General features: G+C 43.6%; 1 protein-coding gene across 1 annotated transcript in view; it reads right to left on the minus strand.

Moving 5' to 3' along the window:
• Positions 1-1,343: 1,343 nt before the first annotated feature.
• The window catches only part of LOC115117404 (NLR family CARD domain-containing protein 3-like), a 29,468-nt gene continuing 4,310 nt past the window's right edge, over positions 1,344-26,501 (minus strand). Inside the window, 10 exon segments of the mRNA XM_029645880.2 lie at positions 1,344-4,566; positions 7,880-7,926; positions 8,967-9,119; positions 10,669-10,842; positions 11,220-12,808; positions 12,811-13,169; positions 14,174-14,396; positions 14,523-14,607; positions 14,764-14,880; positions 15,189-15,282. Coding sequence (XP_029501740.2) covers positions 4,067-4,566; positions 7,880-7,926; positions 8,967-9,119; positions 10,669-10,842; positions 11,220-12,808; positions 12,811-13,169; positions 14,174-14,396; positions 14,523-14,607; positions 14,764-14,880; positions 15,189-15,277 — 3,336 coding nt within the window. The 5' untranslated portion in view covers positions 15,278-15,282 and the 3' untranslated portion in view covers positions 1,344-4,066.

The raw sequence follows: 26,501 nt of genomic DNA on the forward strand, positions 1-26,501 counted from the left end.
GGCTGACTTGCTTAAACAAATGTGGTTTCTACTGACAGTTGAGATGTACAAACTATGGCGTAAGGGGACGACGAGAGGATAAGAGGCAAACCGTAAGACAACTGGGAACTCTGGGGGGGGAAAAGAAGGTCAAATCATGATGACGTCAGTGATCTTCAGGTCGGAGTTCTAGAAGGAGGCCAGAGTTCCTGACTTGGAATCATGACATCAGTGATCTTCAGGTCGGAGTTCTAGAAGGAGGCCAGAGTTCCCCACTTGGAATCATGACATCAGTGATCTTCAGGTCGGAGTTCTAGAAGGAGGCCAGAGTTCCTGACTTGGAATCATGACATCAGTGATCTTCAGGTCGGAGTTCTAGAAGGAGGCCAGAGTTCCTGACTTGGAATCATGACATCAGTGATCTTGAGGTCGGAGTTCTAGAAGGAGGCCAGAGTTCCTGACTTGGAATCATGACATCAGTGATCTTCAGGTCGGAGTTCTAGAAGGAGGCCAGAGTTCCTGACTTGGAATCATGACATCAGTGATCTTAAGGTCGGAGTTCTAGAAGGAGGCCAGAGTTCCTGACTTGGAATTCCGAGTTGGATGACCGTTCGAAACGTATTTTCCCAGTCGTTTTTTTCCCCAGAGTTCCCAGTTGTCTTGAACTCACTGAAGTATGAGATTTCCCAGTTCCGAGTTTCCAAACGTTCCAGAAGTCAATCTGGATTGACAGCATGGCAAATGTTGAATGTTTATCCTTTTAAGCTTTGGAAAAGAGATCGTTAAACCCAGACTTGGACCACAAACCCACCCCACTGATTCCTTCCAAACCACTCAGTGTTGAATAGTCGATTTCCAACTTGTCGTATAATGTTTATGGCCGATGAGCACCGATACATTTTATCTATAATTTCTCTTCATATGACAAGGATTAAAAAGGATTTGCCAGTAGATTGTCGACTTGATTCATGATGATGACTGCTAGCTTGCTAGCTAAGATTTTGTAAGTATGATGTTGACATGTCCAATCAAAGCTAAAGTAGATATAACGTGATTTGACGACGATCTGTCCAATGACCTTGAGCCTTCTTGGATGGGCAATTCTAATGTAACTCTATGGCAGCACCCAAGGGGCTTGAATTTTCGAGCTCTACCCGTAGATTTTGCAGTGACGTAGTGTCCCCATGTGTAACAGAACACTGAGCCAATCACAGCGCAACTAGAGAACATTACCAATCCCCTAAACTCCATATTTTCCGCTGTCTGCCCCATCACCACAGAAAGCACTGAACTAGGCTGAAACACCTGCATTTTGGAGCTACCTTACTCAAGAAAGCAAAAAAGAGACCATGTTTGTATGCATCTTCATTAACTCAATTATTTATTTATTTTACATTGTTTGCAAACTGATATGTGACACGTATTAATGGCAAAATAACATGCAAAACAGGCAACAACAACAAAACGTTTTTATTTTTTAAGCTAAACAGGTGAATGACGGGTTGCCACTGAAAACAAGTGAAAGACACAATGCTTCAAATGAAAACCGAGATGACCTCATTAAAAGATAAATAGGATAATTGAGCCTTGAAATCATATCGAGTTATATTTTTCCACTAGGCTACTTACTGTCTGTAATTTTTGCCTCAATATGTTTCATGATGTGTGACAACATGTGCCCAATCTGTGATGTATTAGCTCTATTATTGGCTAAGCATAACAAGCACCTTCAATATTTGCAGCCATAGGTAATATCTCACTAGGAACTTATCTGTCGTCAATATTGTTGTATAATTGTAATGTTAAAGGTAAGATTTTAATGGAGAAAGCAGATTTTTGAGCAGCGCTGATTTTCTTTCGATCCTATCAATATCTACAGTCTAACGCAGCCTGGTCTCATAGACTAGACGTAACACAGGAAATGTAAAAAAAAATATTTAAAAAATAAATAAAACGTTTTTCAAATTTACAACATATCATAATTTTTTAAATGTGTAACATATCATACATTTTACAAATTCGTAACATATCATACGTTTTACAAATTCATCACATATCATACAACATGGGTGATGGAAATCGACAAATTAGGACTAATACATACCATACAAAACACATCATTTTGGGCTCCCGAGGCGCAGCAGTCTAAGGTACTGCATCTCAGTGCTAGAGGTGTCACTACAGACCCTGGTTTGATTCTAGGCTGTATCACAACAGGCTGTGATTGGGAGTCCCATAGGGCCCAGCGTCATCCAGGTTATAGGGTTTGGCTGGGGTAGGCTATCATTTTAAGTAAGAATTTGCTCTTAACTGACTTGCCTAGTTAAATAAAGGTTAAATAAAAAATCATACTAAGTGTAGTGTATTGAATTGATCTACAGAATAATACGAAAAGCTCTGAGACCAGGTTGTCTAACGATACACTTAGTGAAAGCTGGTAGCGTACGATCATCGTATTGTTTTAAGTTAGGCTACATCGCAAGTGGGAAACGAGGCCCAGGTAATTTACCAATACCCTGAAATTCCCTGGAGTGAGCAGAGGGTGGCGGTATACCCCTACACCCGTAAATTGGGTTTAGGGATAGGCATTCAAACTGACTAGGAACATAAAGTGTATAGTAATATACCGTAGAAACATACATGGTTTTTTCGATTAGGGCCCGGTTTCCCAAATACATCTTAAGGCTAAATTCATCGTTAGAACGTTCGTAAAACCATATTTACATTACCGAACGTTTCACAAAACCGTCTTTATTAACATTGCACTTGAAATTGCTCGTAATCTAACGCCTGCCTCAGACAACTCGTAGAACAGCTAAATTCATCGTTAAATCACCGTTTATGAAGATGTTTATCTGTTTCTCTGTGACCACCAAAAACTTCATAGTTGAATATAAATAGCTTAAAAAGTTTGCAATGTTAAAAAAAAGCGAAGCAAAAATAACTGAATTATATAATAGCTAGATTATTAGGATATATATTGACATCACTTTCATGTATGTTCAATCGATAGACCTACCTAGTATTAAGCCATTAGACTCTTGTCTGAGCTGTTTCAATATTATTAGGCCTATCTATTAGGTCCATAGGCTACTATTATCTAACCTTGCATGCTGACCAGACCGGACACGTAGCAAAATAAATGTAGAAATCCATGTTATTCAACTATTGCAACCACACTGCTCGCGCGCGCCAATGACGTCTGCGATACCAAGGGCTAAAATAGAAGTCATTACTATTTCTGACGCAGATCGCCCGGAAAGTCCTGCCTCTCCCATCTCCTCATTGGTTTATAGAAGCAGGTACCCTTGTCCCATCTCCTCATTGGTTATACCCACGTGGGTGATTGAAAGGCGAACTTTGTTGCCGGTTGTCGTGGTAATACAATGAAAGTTTAGATGCGATCACCATATAAGTTCAAAGATGAAAAAGCCTGGAAGGAGGAGAGATGACTAGAAACGATTCGATTGTCCGTTTTATGTGTGGATTAATTGTCGGATTAGAGGTCCTTGTGCATTTCAGGTAAAATAACAACTCAATGTTTATATCCCAGGACAAATTAGCTAGCAACAGCACGCTAGCTAAATAGAACAAATTAACGTTAGCTAGCAAGTGCAAGCTAGCTAAATAGGACAAATTAACGTTAGCTAGCAAGTGCAAGCTAACTAGCTAAATTGCCATACATGTTTAATGCTTTTCGACCTGTCCCCAAATTAATGTCATTGGTTCAGAGTTTGTTTTGATATTTTAACCTGCGTGTCGTGATCGCATTTGGTGTGAGGGGGGGGGCAAAATCCATTTATGCACGATGGCGCACGCGCGCAGCCGGTTTGGGTTCCGTGTAAAGGTCAATATATCAGGTCTATGGCAACATCGCTTAACTTCCTTCTTCATGTTGAATTATTTTTAATTGTATAATATCTGTAGGTCTACTTGAATACATAATATGCTACGTAACATTTTCTTCTATTGGTGGGGAAACTGTATTTTGTACCAAAGAAGAAGAAGAAAGATGGATTTGAATAGCCACATTTACCTGGAAGGTCCAGTTGCTAAGAAACAATAAGGTCTAGCAGGTCTAACAGGTCTAGCAGCTCGAGCTAAAAATCACCCTGCACAGGGACACCGTCTCCTCAACCAAAAACCCTGCATAGAGGGGCTCATTGAACGAGGTGTGGAATGTGTGCAGGTGGGTCAGTGTGTCAGAGGAGATGCTATAGAAGGTAAGAGAACCAGCCTGCCAGTCCAGATACACTCCAACTCTACTGGAGTAAGGTGCCAGTATGGTCGTGTGATTACCATTGTGCCAGGCAGTGTAACCATCACTGTAGCATCCCAGACCCCAAGATATGTCATTGCTTCCAAGTAGATTGGAGTCAAAACTACTTTTTCTTTTATAGGTCACTGCCAAACGAGTTTTTTCCCCACTCCACTCTACCTCCCAGTAGCAACGCCCAGTCAGACCCTCTCTACACAGCACCTGTGGCCGGTCCTTAAAACTCTCCATCGATGTCACTTTTCTGTTGTCCTCAGACAGAATCAGCTGTCTGCCTGCTGTGTTTGGATCCAGTGTGAGTTCACAGGCATCTGATGGCGAAACCAACAAAAAAACACATTACAAGTTACATTTGTCCCATCTAGTCAACTAACATTATTCACTGGTCTCCAGCTTCATATCACGCCATAAACAACATTGGTTATTGTTTATCTATGCATAGTCACTACACCCCTACCTACATGTACAAATTACCTCAACTAACCGGACCCCCACACACTGACTCGGTACCGGTACACTCCTGTATATATATCCTTGTTATTGTGATGTTATTGTGTTACTTTTTGTATTTATTTTTATTTGTTGATGTCTAACTGTAGACCAAACTCTGTATTTAAAACTTCTTTGGCTGAAATTGAGAATTAAAGATTAAAGGTCACTTAGAATCCCCAACCTTGAAACTCACCAGTTGTCTATGATCTTTTACTATTAAAAAGAAATTGTGCACACACAGGAGGCACAGTGAAAATAACGTGCCCGACCAATGGAAACCAGAGGCCCGTCCAACTGATTTATTCTGGCGCCGGCCCTGGGTCACTAGAGCAGGGACAGGTAACCCTGGTCCCGGAGTGCCATAGGCACTTCATGTTTTTAATTTAACCGACCTGGACCAGGCGGTGTCAGAGGAAGGCTCCAAAAAAAATGGTCAAAGACTCCAGTCACCCTAGTCATAGACTGTTGTCTCTGCTACGGCAAGCGGTACCGGATCACCAAAAGGCTCCGTAACAGCTTCTACCCCCAAGCCATAATGCCATACTGCTGAACAACTAATCAAAATGGCCACCTGGACTATTAATATTGACCCCACCTTATGTTTTTACACTGCTGCTACTCGCTGTTTATTATCTATACATAGTCACTTTACAAATTACCTCGGCTAACCTGTACCCCCGCACATTGACACGGTACCGGTACCCCCTGTATATAACCTCCACATTGACACGGTACCTGTACCCCCTGTATATAGCCTCCACATTGACACGGTACCTGTACCCCCTGTATATAGCCTCCACATTGACTCAGTACCGTAACACCCTGTATATAGCCTCCACATTGACTCAGTACCGGTACCCCCTGTATATAGCCTCCACATTGACTCTGTACCGGTACCCTCTGTATATAGCCTCCACATTGACTCAGTACCGGTACCCCCTGTATATAGCCTCCACATTGACTCAGTACCGGTACCCCCTGTATATAGCCTCCACATTGACTCTGTACCGGTACCCCCTGTATATAGCCTCTATATTGTTAGGTAAATGTGTTTTGATTGATTTTACTTTTTAAAACTTTAGTTTATTTAGTAAATATTTTATTCTCTTTATTTGAATTGCTCGTCAGTAAGCATTTCACAGTAAGGTCTACTACACCCGTTGTATTCAGCATTTCACTGTAAGGTCTACTACACCTGTTGTATTCAGCATTTCACAGTGAGGTCTACTACACCTGTTGTATTCAGCATTTCACTGTAAGGTCTACTACACCCGTTGTATTCAGCATTTCACTGTAAGGTCTACTACACCCGTTGTATTCAGCATTTCACTGTAAGGTCTACTACACCCGTTGTATTCAGCATTTCACTGTAATGTCTACTACACCTGTTGTATTCAGCATTTCACTGTAAGGTCTACTACACCTGTTGTATTCAGCATTTCACTGTAAGGTCTACTACACCTGTTGTATTCAGCATTTCACTGTAAGGTCTACTACACCTATTGTATTCGGCACATGTGACAAATAACATTTGATTTGACTTTTGATTTGAAAACCAGGTGTGTTGAATTTAGGCAATCACTAAACTGATCAATTAGCTCAGTTGTTCAGGTGTGGTGCCTAGTTGGAACAAAACCCTGCAAACTTACGGCACTCCAGGGCTGCATTCCAAACACTTAACAGACACACCCTCTCCCCTCAGCCCTCAAATTTAAGCGGACACTTTCGATGACGTATCACGACGTCTGACGAGTTTACACTTGCAGACAAAGGGGCGAGGAAGGAAGGAATGAATTTGAAATAGACCGTCCTTGCCCTGAATTCGTCCCGCGATTATTGTTTTTTCGGCCGCTGGTAGCTTGTGGGTGCTTTATATGCCCTACAGTCAATTATGATTGCATGTCTACTTATTTTAACGGTATAATTATTAATATACGCATACTGTATGATAGCGAGCAAATTAATTAGCTAACTGACGTTAGCCTGCCTAGCTGGAACTTCTGAAGAATTTCCAAAAGCTAACCAATGAAAAATATCATTCATTTTACGAAACGTGTTTGTGCATTAGTGGCACAATTTCTAACTTATTTCCATTTGTTTTTACGTACACTTGTATGTTGACTCCATATTGACGTTGAGGTTTTGGTGAACTTTTCTTAGCGGAAGTACAATCACCGCGAATTGAGTTATGGAGTGTTTCAGGCCCTGAAGTGAACAGAATTGTGCACTCGTAAACTCCATTAAAAAGGAAGGCAGAAGGACTTGCATTGCAAACTTCTCTTGCTTGGCTAATCATTTGGACCGATGACAAATATGGCCTTGGGGATTCCCCCAAGTGGATGAGGGTGTGTCTTTAATGAGTTTGAAATGCAGCCTAGGAATAGGGTTGCCAAGCCCTGCCCTAGAGTCTAGGAAGAAACGCAGCCTAGGAACAGGGTTGCCAAGCCCTGCCCTAGAGTCTAGGAAGAAACGCAGCCTAGGAACAGGGTTGCCAAGCCCTGCCCTAGAGTCTAGGAAGAAACGCAGCCTAGGAACAGGGTTGCCAAGCCCTGCCCTAGAGTCTAGGAAGAAACGCAGCCTAGGAACAGGGTTGCCAAGCCCTGCCCTAGAGTCTAGGAAGAAACGCAGCCTAGGAACAGGGTTGCCAAGCCCTGCCCTAGAGTCTAGGAAGAAACGCAGCCTAGGAACAGGGTTGCCAAGCCCTGCCCTAGAGTCTAGGAAGAAACGCAGCCTAGGAACAGGGTTGCCAAGCCCTGCCCTAGAGTCTAGGAAGAAACGCAGCCTAGGAACAGGGTTGCCAAGCCCTGCCCTAGAGTCTAGGAAGAAACACAGCCTAGGAACAGGGTTGCCAAGCCCTGCCCTAGAGTCTAGGAAGAAACGCAGCCTAGGAACAGGGTTGCCAAGCCCTGCCCTAGAGTCTAGGAAGAAACGCAGCCTAGGAACAGGGTTGCCAAGCCCTGCCCTAGAGTCTAGGAAGAAACACAGCCTAGGAACAGGGTTGCCTAGCCCTGCCCTAGAGTCTAGGAAGAAACGCAGGTCACTATATGGAACTTGAATCAGAACTTTGCATCAGAGCCTCCACAGCCCTGTTTCAGCTCAATACATTGTTTAACTTAAGCATTCATCACTTACATTTTTTAAGCCCTGGTTGTAACCGGCGCTCTCCACCATTGTCCAAACTGTAAAAGATTATGTAAAAAAAAAAAAGGATTAAAAAAAAGATAATGATTCATATATATCAGACTTACACACATGAAGTGTTGGGATTAGTTACTCGTTACATTTAACAATATTACAGACTATTACTGGAAGGTAACACATATTACTAGTTACATTACGTTGAGTTACTTTTACGAGAAAAAAAAATCAATATCTCACTGTTTGTTTGACTGTTGGGAGGAACAAGGCGAGCCGTGCCCACTCTACCAAAGATAGGCTACTTACTAACTCAGGTTTGATCACTAGTGTCTCCTTCAATCTGATAGGCTGCTTACTAACTCCGGTTTGACACACAGGAACACACTCACATGCATACAGACATGCAGGAACACACTCACATGCAGGCAGACACACAGGAACACACTCACATGCATGCAGACACACAGGACCACACTCACATGCAGGCAGGAACACACTCACATGCAGGCAGACACACAGGAACACACTCACATGCATACAGACACACAGGAACACACTCACATGCATACAGACATGCAGGAACACACTCACATGCATGCAGACACACAGGACCACACTCACATGCAGGCAGGAACACACTCACATGCAGGCAGACACACAGGAACACACTCACATGCATACAGACACACAGGAACACACTCACATGCATGCAGAAACACACTCACATGCATGCAGGAACACACTCACATGCAGGCAGGCACACAGGAACACACTCACATGCAGGCAGGAACACACTCACATGCAGGCAGGAACACACTCACATGCAGGCAGACACACAGGAACACACTCACATGCATGCAGGAACACACTCACATGCAGACAGGAACACTCACATGCAGGCAGGAACACACTCACATGCAGGCAGACACACAGGAACACACTCACATGCAGGCAGACACACAGGAGCACACTCACATGCAGACAGGAACACTCACATGCATGCAGGAACACACTCACATGCATACAGGAACACACTCGCATGCAGGCAGACAATACTGATAGAGGCAAACACTCAAAATACTTGAGTTTCTCCAGTCCTGCAGAGAACAGCTTCAGTGCTGAGTCTTCTGGGTGATTGTAGCTCAGGTCCAGCTCTCTTAGATGTGAGGGGTTTGACTTCAGAGCTGAGGCCAGAGAAGCACAGCCTTCCTCTGTGACCAGGCAGCCTGACAGCCTGCAGAGAGTTGATCATCATTTCTACACGTAAGCATTTCCACATTACACACCAACATTATTTTATACGCGGACTGCTAAAATCTTAAGTGGGCAGCTATCTTTTCATTCTTTTTGCCAGATAAACAACTGCAATGAAAACATTATTATTATTTTTTTTTTACAAAAGGGAATGAGTGGTTTATTGTACATTGATTTGAGTTAATACATCTCTTCATATATCGAACATGACAAGGAAGACTACAAAATACAGACTGGGAGCAGTGAATACTCAGTTCTCATGCCCAAATATATTAGGCTGGTACACACTAAGAAAAGAGGGTTCCCCAAGGGTTCTTTGGGAAGTGTGATGGTTCTATGTGGAACCATAATGACTCAGAGAACCCTTTGAGACCTTTAATGGTTCTTTGGGAAATGTGGGACCTTTAATGGTTCTTTGGGAAATGCCGTACCTTTAATGGTTCTTTGGGAAATGTGATGGTTCTATGTGGAACCATAATGACTCAGAGAACCCTTTGAGACCTTTAATGGTTCTTTGGGAAATGCCGTACCTTTAATGGTTCTTTGGGAAATGCCGTACCTTTAATGGTTCTTTGGGAAATGTGGGACCTTTAATGGTTCTTTGGGAAATGTGGGACCTTTAATGGTTCTTTGGGAGATGTGGGACCTTTAATGGTTCTTTGGGAGATGTGGGACCTTTAATGGTTCTTTGGGAAATGTGGGACCTTTAATGGTTCTTTGGGAAATGTGGGACCTTTAATGGTTCTTTGGGAAATGCCGTACCTTTAATGGTTCTTTGGGAAATGTGGGACCTTTAATGGTTCTTTGGGAAATGTGGGACCTTTAATGGTTCTTTGGGAAATGTGGGACCTTTAATGGTTCTTTGGGAAATGTGGGACCTTTAATGGTTCTTTGCGGTTCACAAAAGGGTCCCTTTCCTCTTTGAGTGATGATTCAAATGTAGGGGTGGTGGCCCATTCTAATATTTTGGGGCGTGGTTTGCAAACACAGCTCTTTTTGTGCACTCGTGAGAGTGTTTACCAGTATATCTAATGTTGTGTTAGGCCATCACATGACAGTGGTCTGTGACGGTGTCTTGGGATAGCGTCATATACTGTATGTCCTTCTGTCAATTGACAACGGTTGAGTAACTCAGTAGTTCACAATGATCTCCTCAGAGACTCCCTGCTGTTACAGAACTAACAAACCTGATTCAACCTTTTTTAAATGTATATAATATGGATATATGTGTGGTTCTTCAATAGGATCTATCTCTATAGAACCATTCTCCATAAAGGTTTCATAAAGAACCATAGAAAAGGGAACCCTTTTTTGGGGGGGTGATTAGGAAAGGGTTCCTTATAGGTTCCATTTAGAACCTTATTAGCATGGTTCTTTATAGAACATTCATAAAAGGTTCTATAAAGAACCAAAACGGGATCCACTATGGCAACAAGCCATAACCCTTTTTTTGGGGGGGGCACAGAAACGTTTGTGTTTAGTGTGTATCAGCCTACAGTATAGTGGCACTGTACGAAGTACATGTTGACCTCAGTGTCTCCAGTTGACAGTGTGGACTCTCCAGCCCAGCAGAGAGCAGCTTCACTCCTGAATCCTGCAAGTCATTGTTACTCAGGTCCAGCACCCTCAGTTGGGAGGAGTTTGAGCTGAGAGTCGAGGCCAAAGAAGCACAGCAGCTGTCTGTGAGGTTACATCCATTCAGCCTAAATGGAAAGTAGAAATAGGAAATGTTCACAAGTGTGTGCGTGACATGTTATTTGATTTAAAAAAAACAGTAATTGTGTTTTATTGTGGTGTAAATATAAATATTATTTCAGATGTTTACGTTTTTAATATCCATGTACTTACAGAGCTGTTCTGGAGGCTTTGACCACTGGCAGCAGCCTAACAAGACCTTCCTCTGATCTGGAGGCTTTGACCCACTGGCAGCAGCCTAACAAGACCTTCCTCTGATCTGGAGGCTTTGACCCACTGGCAGCAGCCTAACAAGACCTTCCTCTGATCTGGAGGCTTTGACCCACTGGCAGCAGCCTAACAAGACCTTCCTCTGATCTGGAGGCTTTGACCCACTGGCAGCAGCCTAACAAGACCTTCCTCTGATCTGGAGGCTTTGACCACTGGCAGCAGCCTAACAAGACCTTCCTCTGATCTGGAGGCTTTGACCACTGGCAGCAGCCTAACAAGACCTTCCTCTGATCTGGAGGCTTTGACCACTGGCAGCAGCCTAACAAGACCTTCCTCTGATCTGGAGGCTTTGACCACTGGCAGCAGCCTAACAAGACCTTCCTCTGATCTGGAGTATTTCTTTAGGTCAAACACTTCCAGCTTCTCTTCTGAAGTCAGCAACACAAAGACCAGAGCTGACCAATGAGCAGATGAGAGGCTGGCTTCTGAGAGACTTCCTGATCTCAGGTAGCTTTGGATCTCCTCCACTAAAGAATGGTCATTCAACTCATTCAGACAGTGGAACAGATTGATGCATCTCTCTGAGGTGGGCTTGTCCCTGATCTTTGCCTTGATGTACTTGACAATCATTTCATTGGTCTGTGAGCTGCTACTTGTCTGTGTCAGTAGGCCTCGTAGGAGAGTCTGATTGGACTTCAATGAGAGGCCCAGAAGGAAGCGGAGGAACAGGTCCAGGTGTCCACTCTCACTCTCTAAAGCCTTGTCCACTGCACTCCTTGCCAGGTCGATTAGACGGTTGTCAATAGACAGGGTCCGCAGCTTGGCAGAGGTTGATTGCGGATTGGCCATTAGATTCACGTTGTTGTTGACGACTGAGAGGAACACATACACAGCAGCCATGAACTCCTGGATGCTCAGATGAACAAAGCAGTATACCTTCTCCTGGTACAGCCCATTCTCCTCTCTGAAGATCTGTGTGCACAGTCCTGAATACACTGATGCCTCTCTGACATCAATACCACATTTTTTCAGGTCTTCCTCATAGAAAATCAGATTACCTATCTCCAACTGTTGGAAAGCCAGTTTCCCCAGTGACATAATGGTCTCTTTATCCCAGTGTTGATCGATCTGCTCTTTCCCTTCAAACTTCACCAGTGTCTGTTTGGACTGAAATATGAGGAAATACATGTACATCTCAGTCAGAGTCTTGGGCATCACTCTTTTTTCTGTCTTCATTATGTTCTCAAAAACTGTAGCAGAAATCCAACAGAAGACAGGTATGTGGCACATAATGTGGATGCTCCTTGATATCTTGATATGTGAGATGATTCTGCTGACGAAATTCTCATCACTGATTCTCTTCCTGAAGTACTCCTCCTTCTGTGGATCATTGAACCCTCGTACCTCTGTCACCTGGTCAACACACCCCAGAGGGATCTGATTGGCTGCTGTAGGTCGGGAGGTTATCCAGAGGAAAGCGGAGGGAAACAGATTCCCCTTGATGAGATTTGTCAGCAGCACGTCCACTGAGGTAGACTCTGTGACATCAAAACAGATCTTGTTGTTCTTGAAGTCTAGAGGAAGTCGACACTCATCCAGACCATCAAGGACAAACAGAACGTTGTACTTGTCATAGTTAGATATTCCTGATTCTTTGGTTTCCATGACAAAGCGATGAAGAAGTTCCGTCATGCTGTGGTTTCTCTCCTTCATCAAATTCATCTCCCGAAACGAAAGTGGAAATATGAATTGAAGCTCCTGGTTTTTGCTTTCCCTTCAGCCCAGTCCAGAATGAACTTCTGCACAGAGACTGTTTTTCCAATGCCAGCGACTCCCGTCGTCAGCACAGTTCTGATAGATTTATCTTGTCCAGGTAAGGGCTGAAAGATGTCATTACATTTTATTGGTGTCTCATGTGTTGCTGGTCTCCTGGATGCTGCCTCAATCTGTGTCATCTCATTTTCATGATTGACTCCTCCACTTCTACCCTCTGTGATATAGAGCTCTGTATAGATCTTACTGAGAAGTCTGGAGTTTCCTTGTTTCGCTATTCCCTCCAATACACATTCAAACTTATTTTTCAGATGAGATTTTAGCTTACGTTGGCTCTTCATGGCAGGTGTATCTAAAAAATGTTTTAAAAAAAAAAACAATGCAGAGGAATGATGATCAGAGGATGATCGCTCCCGGTAACCCTTTTTTACATTGTTATTTAATTGATTTTTTTATTATTTTTTAAAATGCACTTCCATTTTGTATCAGCTTTTTGTTCTTTGACTGCTTTTTGAGAATTATTGATGAATTGGTCATCTTGAATGAAGCAAGCTTGGGGACTGTTTGGATTTTAAATGATTAGAATGCCACATTGGTAAACTATCTATATGGGGCGGCAGGGTAGCCTAGTGGTTAGAGCATTGGACTAGTAACCGGAAAGTAGCAAGTTCAAATCCCCGAGCTGACAAGGTACAAATCTGTCGTTCCGCCCCTGAACAGGCAGTTAACCCACTGTTCCTAGGCCTTCATTGAAAATAAGTATTTGTTCTTAACTGACTTGCCTAAAGGTAAAATAAATCAAAAATACTCTCAGAGTAGCTTCACCAACATTGACAATTCATTGATTTGTTGCTGTTTGTTTGTATGCAAAATAAAGCTAAACTTAACTAAAACATACATGTTACTAGAGTTTTGATTTACTGTATCTAGGATCTCAAGATTAAAGGTTACTAGAGTTTTGATTTACTGGATCTCAAGATTAAAGTCTGAAAGTTTGCACACGATATTTGCACATGTAGTATATATTTAGCATAAAACTTAAATATTTATTTTTTACCTTTAGGCAAGTCAGTTAAGAACAAATTCTTATTTTCAATGAAGGCCTAGGAACAGTGGGTTAACTGCCTGTTCAGGGGGAGAACGACAGATTTGTACCTTGTCAGCTCAGGGATATGAACTTGCAAACTTTCGGTTACTAGTCCAACGCTCTAACCACTAGGCTACCCCAGGGGGTAATTGTACAATCTGATTATAAGCACCTAACCTAAACTAATGGGATTTTTTTTTAAAACCAACACACTTTCTTTGGCTCGCATATCATAAATTGAGCCTTAAACTACATTTTGAGAAATGTACTTTTCTCCAGTTTGTCAGCGAGCTCCATCTGGTTAATGTTCCTCAGGATGTACAGTGAGATGTCCAGAGCACCCTCTCGGGCAATCCTCTCCGGTTTATCCACTTCTTTATCCTCTGTCTGACTCCCGAAGAATACTGGGTGATCTGAACTCTCAGAACATAGAATCCTGTTGATGTTCTTCAACTCATTCTTCACAAATGTGATGACATTTTCTTCAAGTGACTGAACACAAAGATACATACATTCAGATCAAAATAATACCAATGTCATTTCAGCATATTGTAAAACTATGCTTTTATATCAAGTTTATTTTACTGAGGTAATCGAGACCAATGTAAAACATCTCACTTTTAGTATAGCGGACAGGTCTTGTTGATGACTCTGGGCAGACTGACCACTAGGAATCTCTGACTTTGGTCTGTTCTGTTGGTGTCTGTGGACAAAACACAAGATTATACACCTTACCCTACATACAGTAACTGGAAGATATGTGCACACACACACATAGGCTACAGTGTACAAAAACACACACATGTACACACACACAAACTGTCATGGATGATCTACCTGTGTAACACATTTCTCATACCTTTGTTTAGTAGAACCATCTCTCTTCCTGAAAAGCACTGGATGTCCCATAGATTGGTCACTCTTCATGGACACACTGCTAGTTACAGGTGAGACTGGTCTCTTCTGCTGGATTGGGCTTCAACACAACAGAGACAGACATTCAGCCTCTAATCTGTTCTGTGTAATGATGATGAAGATGTCACAAACTGTAAAGGTTCAGACAGAACATACATGTATGCTATTGTAGACACACACACACACACAGATACACACCCACACACACACACAGATACACACACACACACAGATACACACACACACACACAGAGATACACACACACACAGATACACACACACACACACACACAGATACACACACACAGATACACACACACACACACACATACATACACACACACTCTCTATCTATCCCTTTCCTCCCACCTTTCAGCTTTTGAGTTGGAGTCATGTTCTCCAGAGAGACTTATCTTAGAGGCAGTGGCCCACTGCTCTCCCTCCTCAGAGAGACTCATTGAACCTAACCAAAGACATGAAGCAGAACGTGACAGTAACGTTAGGCAAAAATCCAGACGGTCATGAAACACAAGTTGAAGCACAATGAGGCACAATAACATTAGCCATACAAAGCTCCTCTGATCCAAGGTCAATGGTAGCTTGTTGGTTAGAGCGTTGGGCCAGTAACCAAAAGGTTGCTGGATTGAATCCACGAGCTGGCAAGGTAAGAATCTGTCATTCTGCCGCTGAGCAAGGCTCTTAACCCACCAGCCACCGTGCTTCTACACCTGCATTGCTTGCTGTTTGTGGTTTTAGGCTGGGTTTCTGTACAGCACTTTGTGACATCAGCTGATGTAAGAAGAGCTTTATAAATACTATTGATTGATTGATTGATTGATTGTTATTCCCCGGGCACCAAACATGTGGATGTGAATTAAGGCAGCCACCCGCGCCTCTCTGATTCAGAGGTGTTGGGTTAAATGCAGAAGACACAATTCAGTTGAAGGCATTCTGACTAGGTATCCTCCTTTTCCCTGACATACAGACTGTTGCAAGTGTCTTATCAATAAACCTAAGACACAGTACAGTGAAACAAACTGACACTTTGACATAAGTACAACATCACAATACCCCATAATGGCATCACAATACCCCATAATGACATCACAATACCCCATAATGACATCACAATACCACATAATGACATCACAATACCACATAATGACATCACAATACCCCATAATGACATCACAATACCACATAATGACAAAGGTAAAACAGAAACAAATTGACACTTTGACATAAGTACAACATTTACATGTTTGTCCTTTAACAGAGCAATTTACCAGTTAGTGCATTCATCTTCAGATAACTAGGTGAGACAACTACATAGCACAGGCTTAGTCAGTGCATTCATCTTCAGATAGCTAGGTGAGACAACTACATAGCACAGGCTTAGTCAGTGCATTCATCTTCAGATAGCTAGGTGAGACAACTACATAGCACAGGCTTAGTCAGTGCATTCATCTTCAGATAGCTAGGTGAGACAACTACATAGCACAGGCTTAGTCAGTGCATTCATCTTCAGATAGCTAGGTGAGACAACTACATAGCACAGGCTTAGTTATCTTCTACCAGGGGTCCTCAACAACATTCAGCCTTCCTCTGTTACCTTCCACCAGGGGTCCCCAACAACGTTCAGCCTTCCTCTGTTACCTTCCACCAGGGGTCCCCAACAACGTTCAGCCTTCCTCTGTTACCTTCCACCAGGGGTCCCCAACAACGTTCAGCCTTCCTCTGTTACCTTCCACCAGGGGTCCCCAACAACGTTCAGCCTTCCTCTGTTACCTTCCACCAGGGGTCCCCAACAACATTCAGCCTTCCTCTGTTACCTTCCACCAGGGGTCCCCAACAACATTCAGCCTTCCTCTGTTACCTTCCACCAGGGGTCCCCAACAAGCCTTCCTCTGTTACATCCCCAACAACGTCAGCCTTCCTCTGTTACCTTCCACCAGGGGTCCCCAACAACGTTCAGCCTTCCTCTGTTACCTTCCACCAGGGGTCCTCAACAACATTCAGCCTTCCTCTGTTACCTTCCACCAGGGGTCCTCAACAACATTCAGCCTTCCTCTGTTACCTTCCACCAGGGGTCCTCAACAACAAGGTGACCTTATAACCGTCATACCGGTAGTGATGAATCATGACAGCAGTCAAATTCCACGGTCATCTCCTTTTATTCACTCTGGACATGTGTTAGTAGTACCCAACTCGCTCGTGATCATCAGGTCGCTAACGGCCTGGTAGTCAGGGATCTATTGTCCCTCTAACCTCTCTGACATCAATGCAAATGAGATGGAAAATCACATCAAAACACTTATCATCAAAAGAGTATCATGCTTTTAAAACTCACTTTAACTTGTGATCGATCAATTTGAAGAAAGTGATGCTTTCTAAGGTGATGATTAATTAAAAACACCCATATTACAGTTTATTCATATGCACAGGCCTATATGAGCCCAAGCCTGAAAAAAAACTGATATAAAATAATCATAGTAGATGGACTGGTTTATATATGCTACCATCCAAACCTTACATCCATGAGTCTGGAAGAGAACGTATTGGCCCGAGGCGATGATGTTGGTTGCTTACAGAGTTAGCCTACAATTATATTGAATTTGAAGGCCTATTTCATTTTCGATAGTCTAGTAATAGGGAATTTGTTATATTATCATATCTAATAGGCTGACACGTTACCTGTAATAGCTACAGAATATCTCACCACCGGATACGTTTCCAACTCCTCCTCTCTCTCTCTCTCCTTCTTGCCTTTCTCGAGCGCGCAGAGAAAGGGTCTGTCAACGGTTTAATTAAATGCTTTGTTGTGAAAACATGAGACTATTATTGTTCCCGAACTGTTTTCCAAATGAAGTGCGAATCTGTACACTCACCCATTCAGGTCAGAGTGTTATCGTCGAAGGGAAAAGACGAATGTTTCGGAGGACGTTTTATTTTTCAACAGTAACATGAATGTCTGAATGTTGTGCCTGGGGTTATTGAGGTTTTTACATGCTGTGTAATAATAAGTAATTACCACTAATTACTTCCTGTTACTTTGATAAGTTTCAGCCGTTTGTTCTACTGTATAACTGTTACTATTCTTCAGTGTTAGAGTTACCAATGCTACTTTGTGTATTGTTTATCGAGCTGGGACCGAAAGACTGAAAAACAGCTTCAATCTCAAGGCCATCAGACTGTTAAATAGCCATCACTAGCCAGCTACCACCAGGCTACTCAACCCTGCACCTTAGAAAGCTGTGTCTTCAGAAAATATTAAAGACTTTTTCCCCTTGACTTTTTCCACAATTTGTTACGTTACAACCTTATTCTAAAATGGATTACATGGGTTTTTTCCCCCTCATCAATCTACACACAATACCCCATAATGACATCACAATACCCCGTAATGACATCACAATACCCCATAATGACATCACAATACCCCGTAATGACATCACAATACCCCATAATGACATCACAATACCCCGTAATGACATCACAATACCCCATTATGACATCACAATACCCCGTAATGACATCACAATACCCTGTAATGACTTCACAATACCCCATAATGTCATCACAATACCCCGTAATGACATCACAATACCCCATAATGACATCACAATACCCCATAATGACATCACAATACCCCATAATGACAAAGGTAAAACAGGTTTGTAGAACATTTTGCAAATATATTACAAATAAAACAAGGAAATATTACATTTACATACAGTGGGGCAAAAAGTATTTAGTCAGCCACCAATTGTGCAAGTTCTCCCACTTAAAAAGATGAGAGAGGCCTGTAATTTTCATCATAGGTACACTTCAACTATGACAGACAAAATGTGAAGAAGAAAATCCAGAAAATCACATTGTAGGATTTTTAATGAATGTATTTGCAAATTATGGTGGAAAATAAGTATTTGGTCAATAACAAAAGTTTATCTCAATACTTTGTTATATACCCTTTGTTGGCAATGACAGAGGTCAAACGTTATCTGTAAGTCTTCACATGGTTTTCACACACTGTTGCTGGTATTTTGCCCCTTTCCTCCATGCAGATCTCCTCTAGAGCAGTGATGTTTTGGGGCTGTTGCTGGGCAACACGGACTTTCAACTCCCTCCAAAGATTGTCTATGGGGTTGAGATCTGGAGACTGGCTAGGCCACTCCAGGACCTTGAAATGCTTCTTACAAAGCCAATCCTTCGTTGCGGTGTGTTTGGGATAATTGTCATGCTGAAAGACCCAGCCACGTTTCATCTTCAATGCCCTTGCTGATGGAAGGAGGTTTTCACTCAAAATCTCACGATACATGGCCCCATTCATTCTTTCCTTTACACGGATCAGTCGTCTTGGTCCCTTTGCAGAAAAACAGCCCCGAAGCATGATGTTTCCACCCCTATGCTTCACAGTAGGTATGGTGTTCTTTGGATGCAACTCAGCATTCTTTGTCCTCCAAACACGACGAGTTGAGTTTTTACCAAAAAGTTATATTTTGGTTTCATCTGACCATATGACATTCTCCCAATCTTCTTCTGGATCATCCAAATGCTCTCTAGCAAACTTCAGACGGACCTGGACATGTACTGGCTTAAGCAGGGGGACATGTCTGGCACTGCAGGATTTGAGTCCCTGGCGGCGTAGTGTGTTACTGATGGTAGGCTTTGTTACTTTGGTCCCAGCTCTCTGCAGGTCATTCACTAGGTCCCTCCGTGTGGTTCTGGGATTTTTGCTCACCGTTCTTGTGATCATTTTGACCCCACGGGGTGAGATCTTGCGTGGAGCCCCAGATCGAGGGAGATTATCAGTGGTCTTGTATGTCTTCCATTTCCTAATAATTGCTCCCACAGTTGATTTCTTCAAACCAAGCTGCTTACCTATTGCAGATTCAGTCTTCCCAGCCTGGTGCAGGTCTACAATTTTGTTTCTGGTGTCCTTTGACAGCTCTTTGGTCTTGGCCATAGTGGAGTTTGGAGTGTGACTATTTGAGGTTGTGGACAAGTGTCTTTTTATACTGATAACAAGTTCAAACATGTGCCATTAATACAGGTAACGAGTGGAGGACAGAGGAGCCTCTTAAAGAAGAAGTTACAGGTCTGTGAGAGCCAGAAATCTTGCTTGTTTGTAGGTGACCAAATACTTATTTTCCACCATAATTTGCAAATAAATTCATTAAAAATCCTACAATGTGATTTTCTGAAAAAAAAATCTCTCATTTTGTCTGTCATAGTTGAAGTGTACCTATGATGAAAATTACAGGCCTCTCTCATCTTTTTAAGTGGGAGAACTTGCACAATTGGTTGCTGACTAAATACTTGTTTGCCCCACTGTAACTATTCAAACCCTTTACTCAGTACTTTGTTGAAGCACCTTTGGCAGCGATTACAGCATTGAGTCTTCTTGGCTATGATGCTACAAGCTTGGCACACCTGTATTTGGGGAGTTTCTCACATTATTCTCTGCAGATCCTCTCAAGCTCTGTTGGGTATTATGGGGAGCGTTGCTGCACAACTGTTTTCAGGTCTCTCCAGAGATGTTCGATCGGTTTCAAGTCTGGGTTCTGGCTGGGCCACTCAAGGACATTGAGGTTTGTCCCGAAGCCACTCCTGCGTTGTCTTTGCTGTGTGCTTAGGGTTGTTTTCCTGTTGGAAGGTGACCCTTCACCCCAGTCTGAGGTCCTGAGCGCTCTGGAGCAGGTTCTCATCGAGGATCTCTCTGTACTTTGCTCCGTTCATCTTTCCCTTGATCCTGACTAGTCTCCCAGACCCTGCTGCTGAAAAACATCCTCACAGCACGATGCTGCCACCACCATGCTTCACCGGGTGTCTGTAGTGACACCTCTAACACTGAGATGCCTTAGACTGCTGAACCAGGGTGTCTGTAGTGACACCTCTAACACTGAGATGCCTTAGACTGCTGAACCAGGGTGTCTGTAGTGACACCTCTAACACTGAGATGCCTTAGACTGCTGAACCAGGGTGTCTGTAGTGACACCTCTAACACTGAGATGCCTTAGACTGCTGAACCAGGGTGTCTGTAGTGACACCTCTAACACTGAGATGCCTTGTCTGTAGACTGCTGAACCAGGGTGTCTGTAGTGACACCTCTAACACTGAGATGCCTTAGACTGCTGAACCAGGGTGTCTGTAGTGACACCTCTAACACTGAGATGCCTTAGACTGCTGAACCAGGGTGTCTGTAGTGACACCTCTAACACTGAGATGCCTTAGACTGCTGAACCAGGGTGTCTGTAGTGACACCTCTAGCACTGAGATGCCTTAGACTGCTGAACCAGGGTGTCTGTAGTGACACCTCTAACACTGAGATGCCTTAGACTGCTGAACCAGGGTGTCTGTAGTGACACCTCTAACACTGAGATGCCTTAGACTGCTGAACCAGGGTGTCTGTAGTGACACCTCTAACACTGAGATGCCTTAGACTGCTGAACCAGGGTGTCTGTAGTGACACCTCTAACACTGAGATGCCTTAGACTGCTGAACCAGGGTGTCTGTAGTGACACCTCTAACACTGAGATGCCTTAGACTGCTGAACCAGGGTGTCTGTAGTGACACCTCTAACACTGAGATGCCTTAGACTGCTGAACCAGGGTGTCTGTAGTGACACCTCTAACACTGAGATGCCTTAGACTGCTGAACCAGGGTGTCTGTAGTGACACCTCTAACACTGAGATGCCTTAGACTGCTGAACCAGGGTGTCTGTAGTGACACCTCTAACACTGAGATGCCTTAGACTGCTGAACCAGGGTGTCTGTAGTGACACCTCTAACACTGAGATGCCTTAGACTGCTGAACCAGGGTGTCTGTAGTGACACCTCTAGCACTGAGATGCCTTAGACTGCTGAACCAGGGTGTCTGTAGTGACACCTCTAACACTGAGATGCCTTAGACTGCTGAACCAGGGTGTCTGTAGTGACACCTCTAACACTGAGATGCCTTAGACTGCTGAACCAGGGTGTCTGTAGTGACACCTCTAACACTGAGATGCCTTAGACTGCTGAACCAGGGTGTCTGTAGTGACACCTCTAACACTGAGATGCCTTAGACTGCTGAACCAGGGTGTCTGTAGTGACACCTCTAACACTGAGATGCCTTAGACTGCTGAACCAGGGTGTCTGTAGTGACACCTCTAACACTGAGATGCCTTAGACTGCTGAACCAGGGTGTCTGTAGTGACACCTCTAACACTGAGATGCCTTAGACTGCTGACCAGGGTGTCTGTAGTGACACCTCTAGCACTGAGATGCCTTAGACTGCTGAACCAGGGTGTCTGTAGTGACACCTCTAACACTGAGATGCCTTAGACTGCTGAACCAGGGTGTCTGTAGTGACACCTCTAACACTGAGATGCCTTAGACTGCTGAACCAGGGTGTCTGTAGTGACACCTCTAACACTGAGATGCCTTAGACTGCTGAACCAGGGTGTCTGTAGTGACACCTCTAACACTGAGATGCCTTAGACTGCTGAACCAGGGTGTCTGTAGTGACACCTCTAACACTGAGATGCCTTAGACTGCTGAACCAGGGTGTCTGTACACCTCTAACACTGAGATGCCTTACACCAGGGTGTCTACACACACTGAGATGCCTTAGACTGCTGAACCAGAGATGCCTTAGACTGCTGAACTGTCTGTAGTGACACCTCTAACACTGAGATGCCTTAGACTGCTGAACCAGGGTGTCTGTAGTGACACCTCTAACACTGAGATGCCTTAGACTGCTGAACCAGGGTGTCTGTAGTGACACCTCTAACACTGAGATGCCTTAGACTGCTGAACCAGGGTGTCTGTAGTGACACCTCTAACACTGAGATGCCTTAGACTGCTGAACCAGGGTGTCTGTAGTGACACCTCTAACACTGAGATGCCTTAGACTGCTGAACCAGGGTGTCTGTAGTGACACCTCTAGTGACATGCCTTAGACTGCTGAACCAGGGTGTCTGTAGTGAACACTGAGATGCCTTAGACTGCTGAACCAGGGTGTCTGTAGTGACACCTCTAACACTGAGATGCCTTAGACTGCTGAACCAGGGTGTCTGTAGTGACACCTCTAACACTGAGATGCCTTAGACTGCTGAACCAGGGTGTCTGTAGTGACACCTCTAACACTGAGATGCCTTAGACTGCTGAACCAGGGTGTCTGTAGTGACACCTCTAACACTGAGATGCCTTAGACTGCTGAACCAGGGTGTCTGTAGTGACACCTCTAACACTGAGATGCCTTAGACTGCTGAACCAGGGTGTCTGTAGTGACACCTCTAACACTGAGATGCCTTAGACTGCTGAACCAGGGTGTCTGTAGTGACACCTCTAACACTGAGATGATGCCTTCTGTAGACACCTGCTGAACCAGGGGGTGTCTGTAGTGACACCTCTAGCACTGAGATGCCTTAGACTGCTGAACCAGGGTGTCTGTAGTGACACCTCTAGCACTGAGATGCCTTAGACTGCTGAACCAGGGTGTCTGTAGTGACACCTCTAACACTGAGATGCCTTAGACTGCTGAACCAGGGTGTCTGTAGTGACACCAGGGTGTCTAACACTGAGATGCCTTAGACTGCTGAACCAGGGTGTCTGTAGTGACACCTCTAACACTGAGATGCCTTAGACTGCTGAACCAGGGTGTCTGTAGTGACACCTCTAACACTGAGATGCCTTAGACTGCTGAACCAGGGTGTCTGTAGTGACACCTCTAACACTGAGATGCCTTAGACTGCTGAACCAGGGTGTCTGTAGTGACACCTCTAACACTGAGATGCCTTAGACTGCTGAACCAGGGTGTCTGTAGTGACACCTCTAACACTGAGATGCCTTAGACTGCTGAACCAGGGTGTCTGTAGTGACACCTCTAACACTGAGATGCACTGAGATGCCTTAGACTGCTGAACCAGGGTGTCTGTAGTGACACCTCTAACACTGAGATGCCTTAGACTGCTGAACCAGGGTGTCTGTAGTGACACCTCTAACACTGAGATGCCTTAGACTGCTGAACCAGGGTGTCTGTAGTGACACCTCTAACACTGAGATGCCTTAGACTGCTGAACCAGGATGCCTGACTGCTGTAGTGACACACCTCTAACACTGAGATGCCTTAGACTGCTGAACCAGGGTGTCTGTGAGTGACACCTCTAACACTGAGATGCCTTAGACTGCTGAACCAGGGTGTCTGTAGTGACACCTCTAACACTGACTGAGATGCCTTAGACTGCTGAACCAGGGTGTCTGTAGTGACACCTCTAACACTGAGATGCCTTAGACTGCTGAACCAGGGTGTCTGTAGTGACACCTCTAACACTGAGATGCCTTAGACTGCTGAACCAGGGTGTCTGTAGTGACACCTCTAACACTGAGATGCCTTAGACTGCTGAACCAGGGTGTCTGTAGTGACACCTCTAACACTGAGATGCCTTAGACTGCTGAACCAGGGTGTCTGTAGTGACACCTCTAACACTGAGATGCCTTAGACTGCTGAACCAGGGTGTCTGTAGTGACACCTCTAACACTGAGATGCCTTAGACTGCTGAACCAGGGTGTCTGTAGTGACACCTCTAACACTGAGATGCCTTAGACTGCTGAACCAGGGTGTCTGTAGTGACACCTCTAACACTGAGATGCCTTAGACTGCTGAACCAGGGTGTCTGTAGTGACACCACCTCTAACACTGAACCAGGGTGTCTGTATGCACTTAGACTGAGATGCCTGAAACCAGGGTGTCTGTAGTGACACCTCTAACACTGAGATGCCTTAGACTGTCTGAACCAGGGTGTCTGTAGTGACACCTCTAACACTGAGATGCCTTAGACTGCTGAACCAGGGTGTCTGTAGTGACACCTCTAACACTGAGATGCCTTAGACTGCTGAACCAGGGTGTCTGTAGTGACACCTCTAACACTGAGATGCCTTAGACTGCTGAACCAGGGTGTCTGTAGTGACACCTCTAACACTGAGATATTGATATTTACAAAATTCTTCCATTTAAGAATGATAAAGGTCACTGCTGAACCAGGGTGTCTGGGGGACTTTCAATGCGGCATAAATGTTTTGGTACCATTCCCTGCTGAGCTCTGTGGCTGCAGGGTAGCCTAGTGGTTAGAGCATTGGACTAGTAACTGGAAGGTTGCAAGTTCAAACACCCGACCTGACAAGGTACAAATCTGTCGAACCAGGGTCTGTCCCTGAACAGGCAGTTAACCCACTGTTCCTAGGCCGTCATTGAAAATAAGAAGTTCTTCTTAACTGACTTGCCTAGTTAAATAAAAAAAAAGACTCTGTGCAACGACACAATCCTGTCTCTGTAGGATCCCTACGGACACTTCCATTGACCTCACGGATGCTTGTTTTTTTCTCTGTCAACTGTGGGACCTTATATAGACAGGTGTGTGCCTTTCTGAACAAATCATGTGCAATCAATTGAATTTACTGCTGAACAGGTGGACTCCAATCAAGTTGTAGACACATCTTAAGGATGATCAACGGAAACAGGATGCGCCCAGCTCAATTCTGTAGTCTCATAGATGCAAACGGCCTGAAAACTTATAACCAGGTATTTCTATTTATTTTTTAATTTGCCAAAAATTCTAAAAACCTGTTTTCACTTTATCATTATGGGGTATTGTGTGTAGATTGCTGAGTAAAAAAAAATGTTTTAATCAATTTTATAATAAGGCTGTTTACATAAGAAAATGTGGAAAAGGTCAAGAGGTCTGAATACCTTCCAAAGGCACTGTGCATAGACATGGAATCACTGGCCACTTTAATAAAGGAACATATGTGTATATACTGTATTCTATTCTACTGTATTTTAGTCAATGTCACTCCGACATTGCTCAACCTAATTCCATTCTTTTACTTTTAGATTTGTGTGTATTGTTGTGAATCGTTAGATACTACTGCACTGTTGGAGCTAGTTACACAACATTTTAATTTTAATTTTGTTTTATTTCACCTTTATTTAACCAGGTAGGCTAGTTGAGAACACCTTTATTTAACCAGGTAGGCTAGTTGAGAACACCTTTATTTAACCAGGTAGGCTAGTTGAGAACACCTTTATTTAACCAGGTAGGCCAGTTGAGAACACCTTTATTTAACCAGGTAGGCCAGTTGAGAACACCTTTATTTAACCAGGTAGGCCAGTTGAGAACACCTTTATTTAACCAGGTAGGCTAGTTGAGAACACCTTTATTTAACCAGGTAGGCTAGTTGAGAACACCTTTATTTAACCAGGTAGGCTAGTTGAGAACACCTTTATTTAACCAGGTAGGCTAGTTGAGTGGTTAGAGAACACCTTTATTTAACCAGGTAGGCTAGTTGAGAACACCTTTATTTAACCAGGTAGGCTAGTTGAGAACACCTTTATTTAACCAGGTAGGCTAGTTGAGAACACCTTTATTTAACCAGGTAGGCTAGTTGAGAACACCTTTATTTAACCAGGTAGGCTAGTTGAGAACACCTTTATTTAACCAGGTAGGCTAGTTGAGAACACCTTTATTTAACCAGGTCGGCTAGTTGAGAACACCTTTATTTAACCAGGTAGGCTAGTTGAGAACACCTTTATTTAATCAGGTAGGATAGTTGAGAACACCTTTATTTAACCAGGTAGGCTAGTTGAGAACACCTTTATTTAACCAGGTAGGCTAGTTGAGAACACCTTTATTTAACCAGG

This window comes from Oncorhynchus nerka, linkage group LG15, assembly GCF_034236695.1.
Source record: "Oncorhynchus nerka isolate Pitt River linkage group LG15, Oner_Uvic_2.0, whole genome shotgun sequence".
Taxonomy (NCBI): domain Eukaryota; kingdom Metazoa; phylum Chordata; class Actinopteri; order Salmoniformes; family Salmonidae; genus Oncorhynchus; species Oncorhynchus nerka.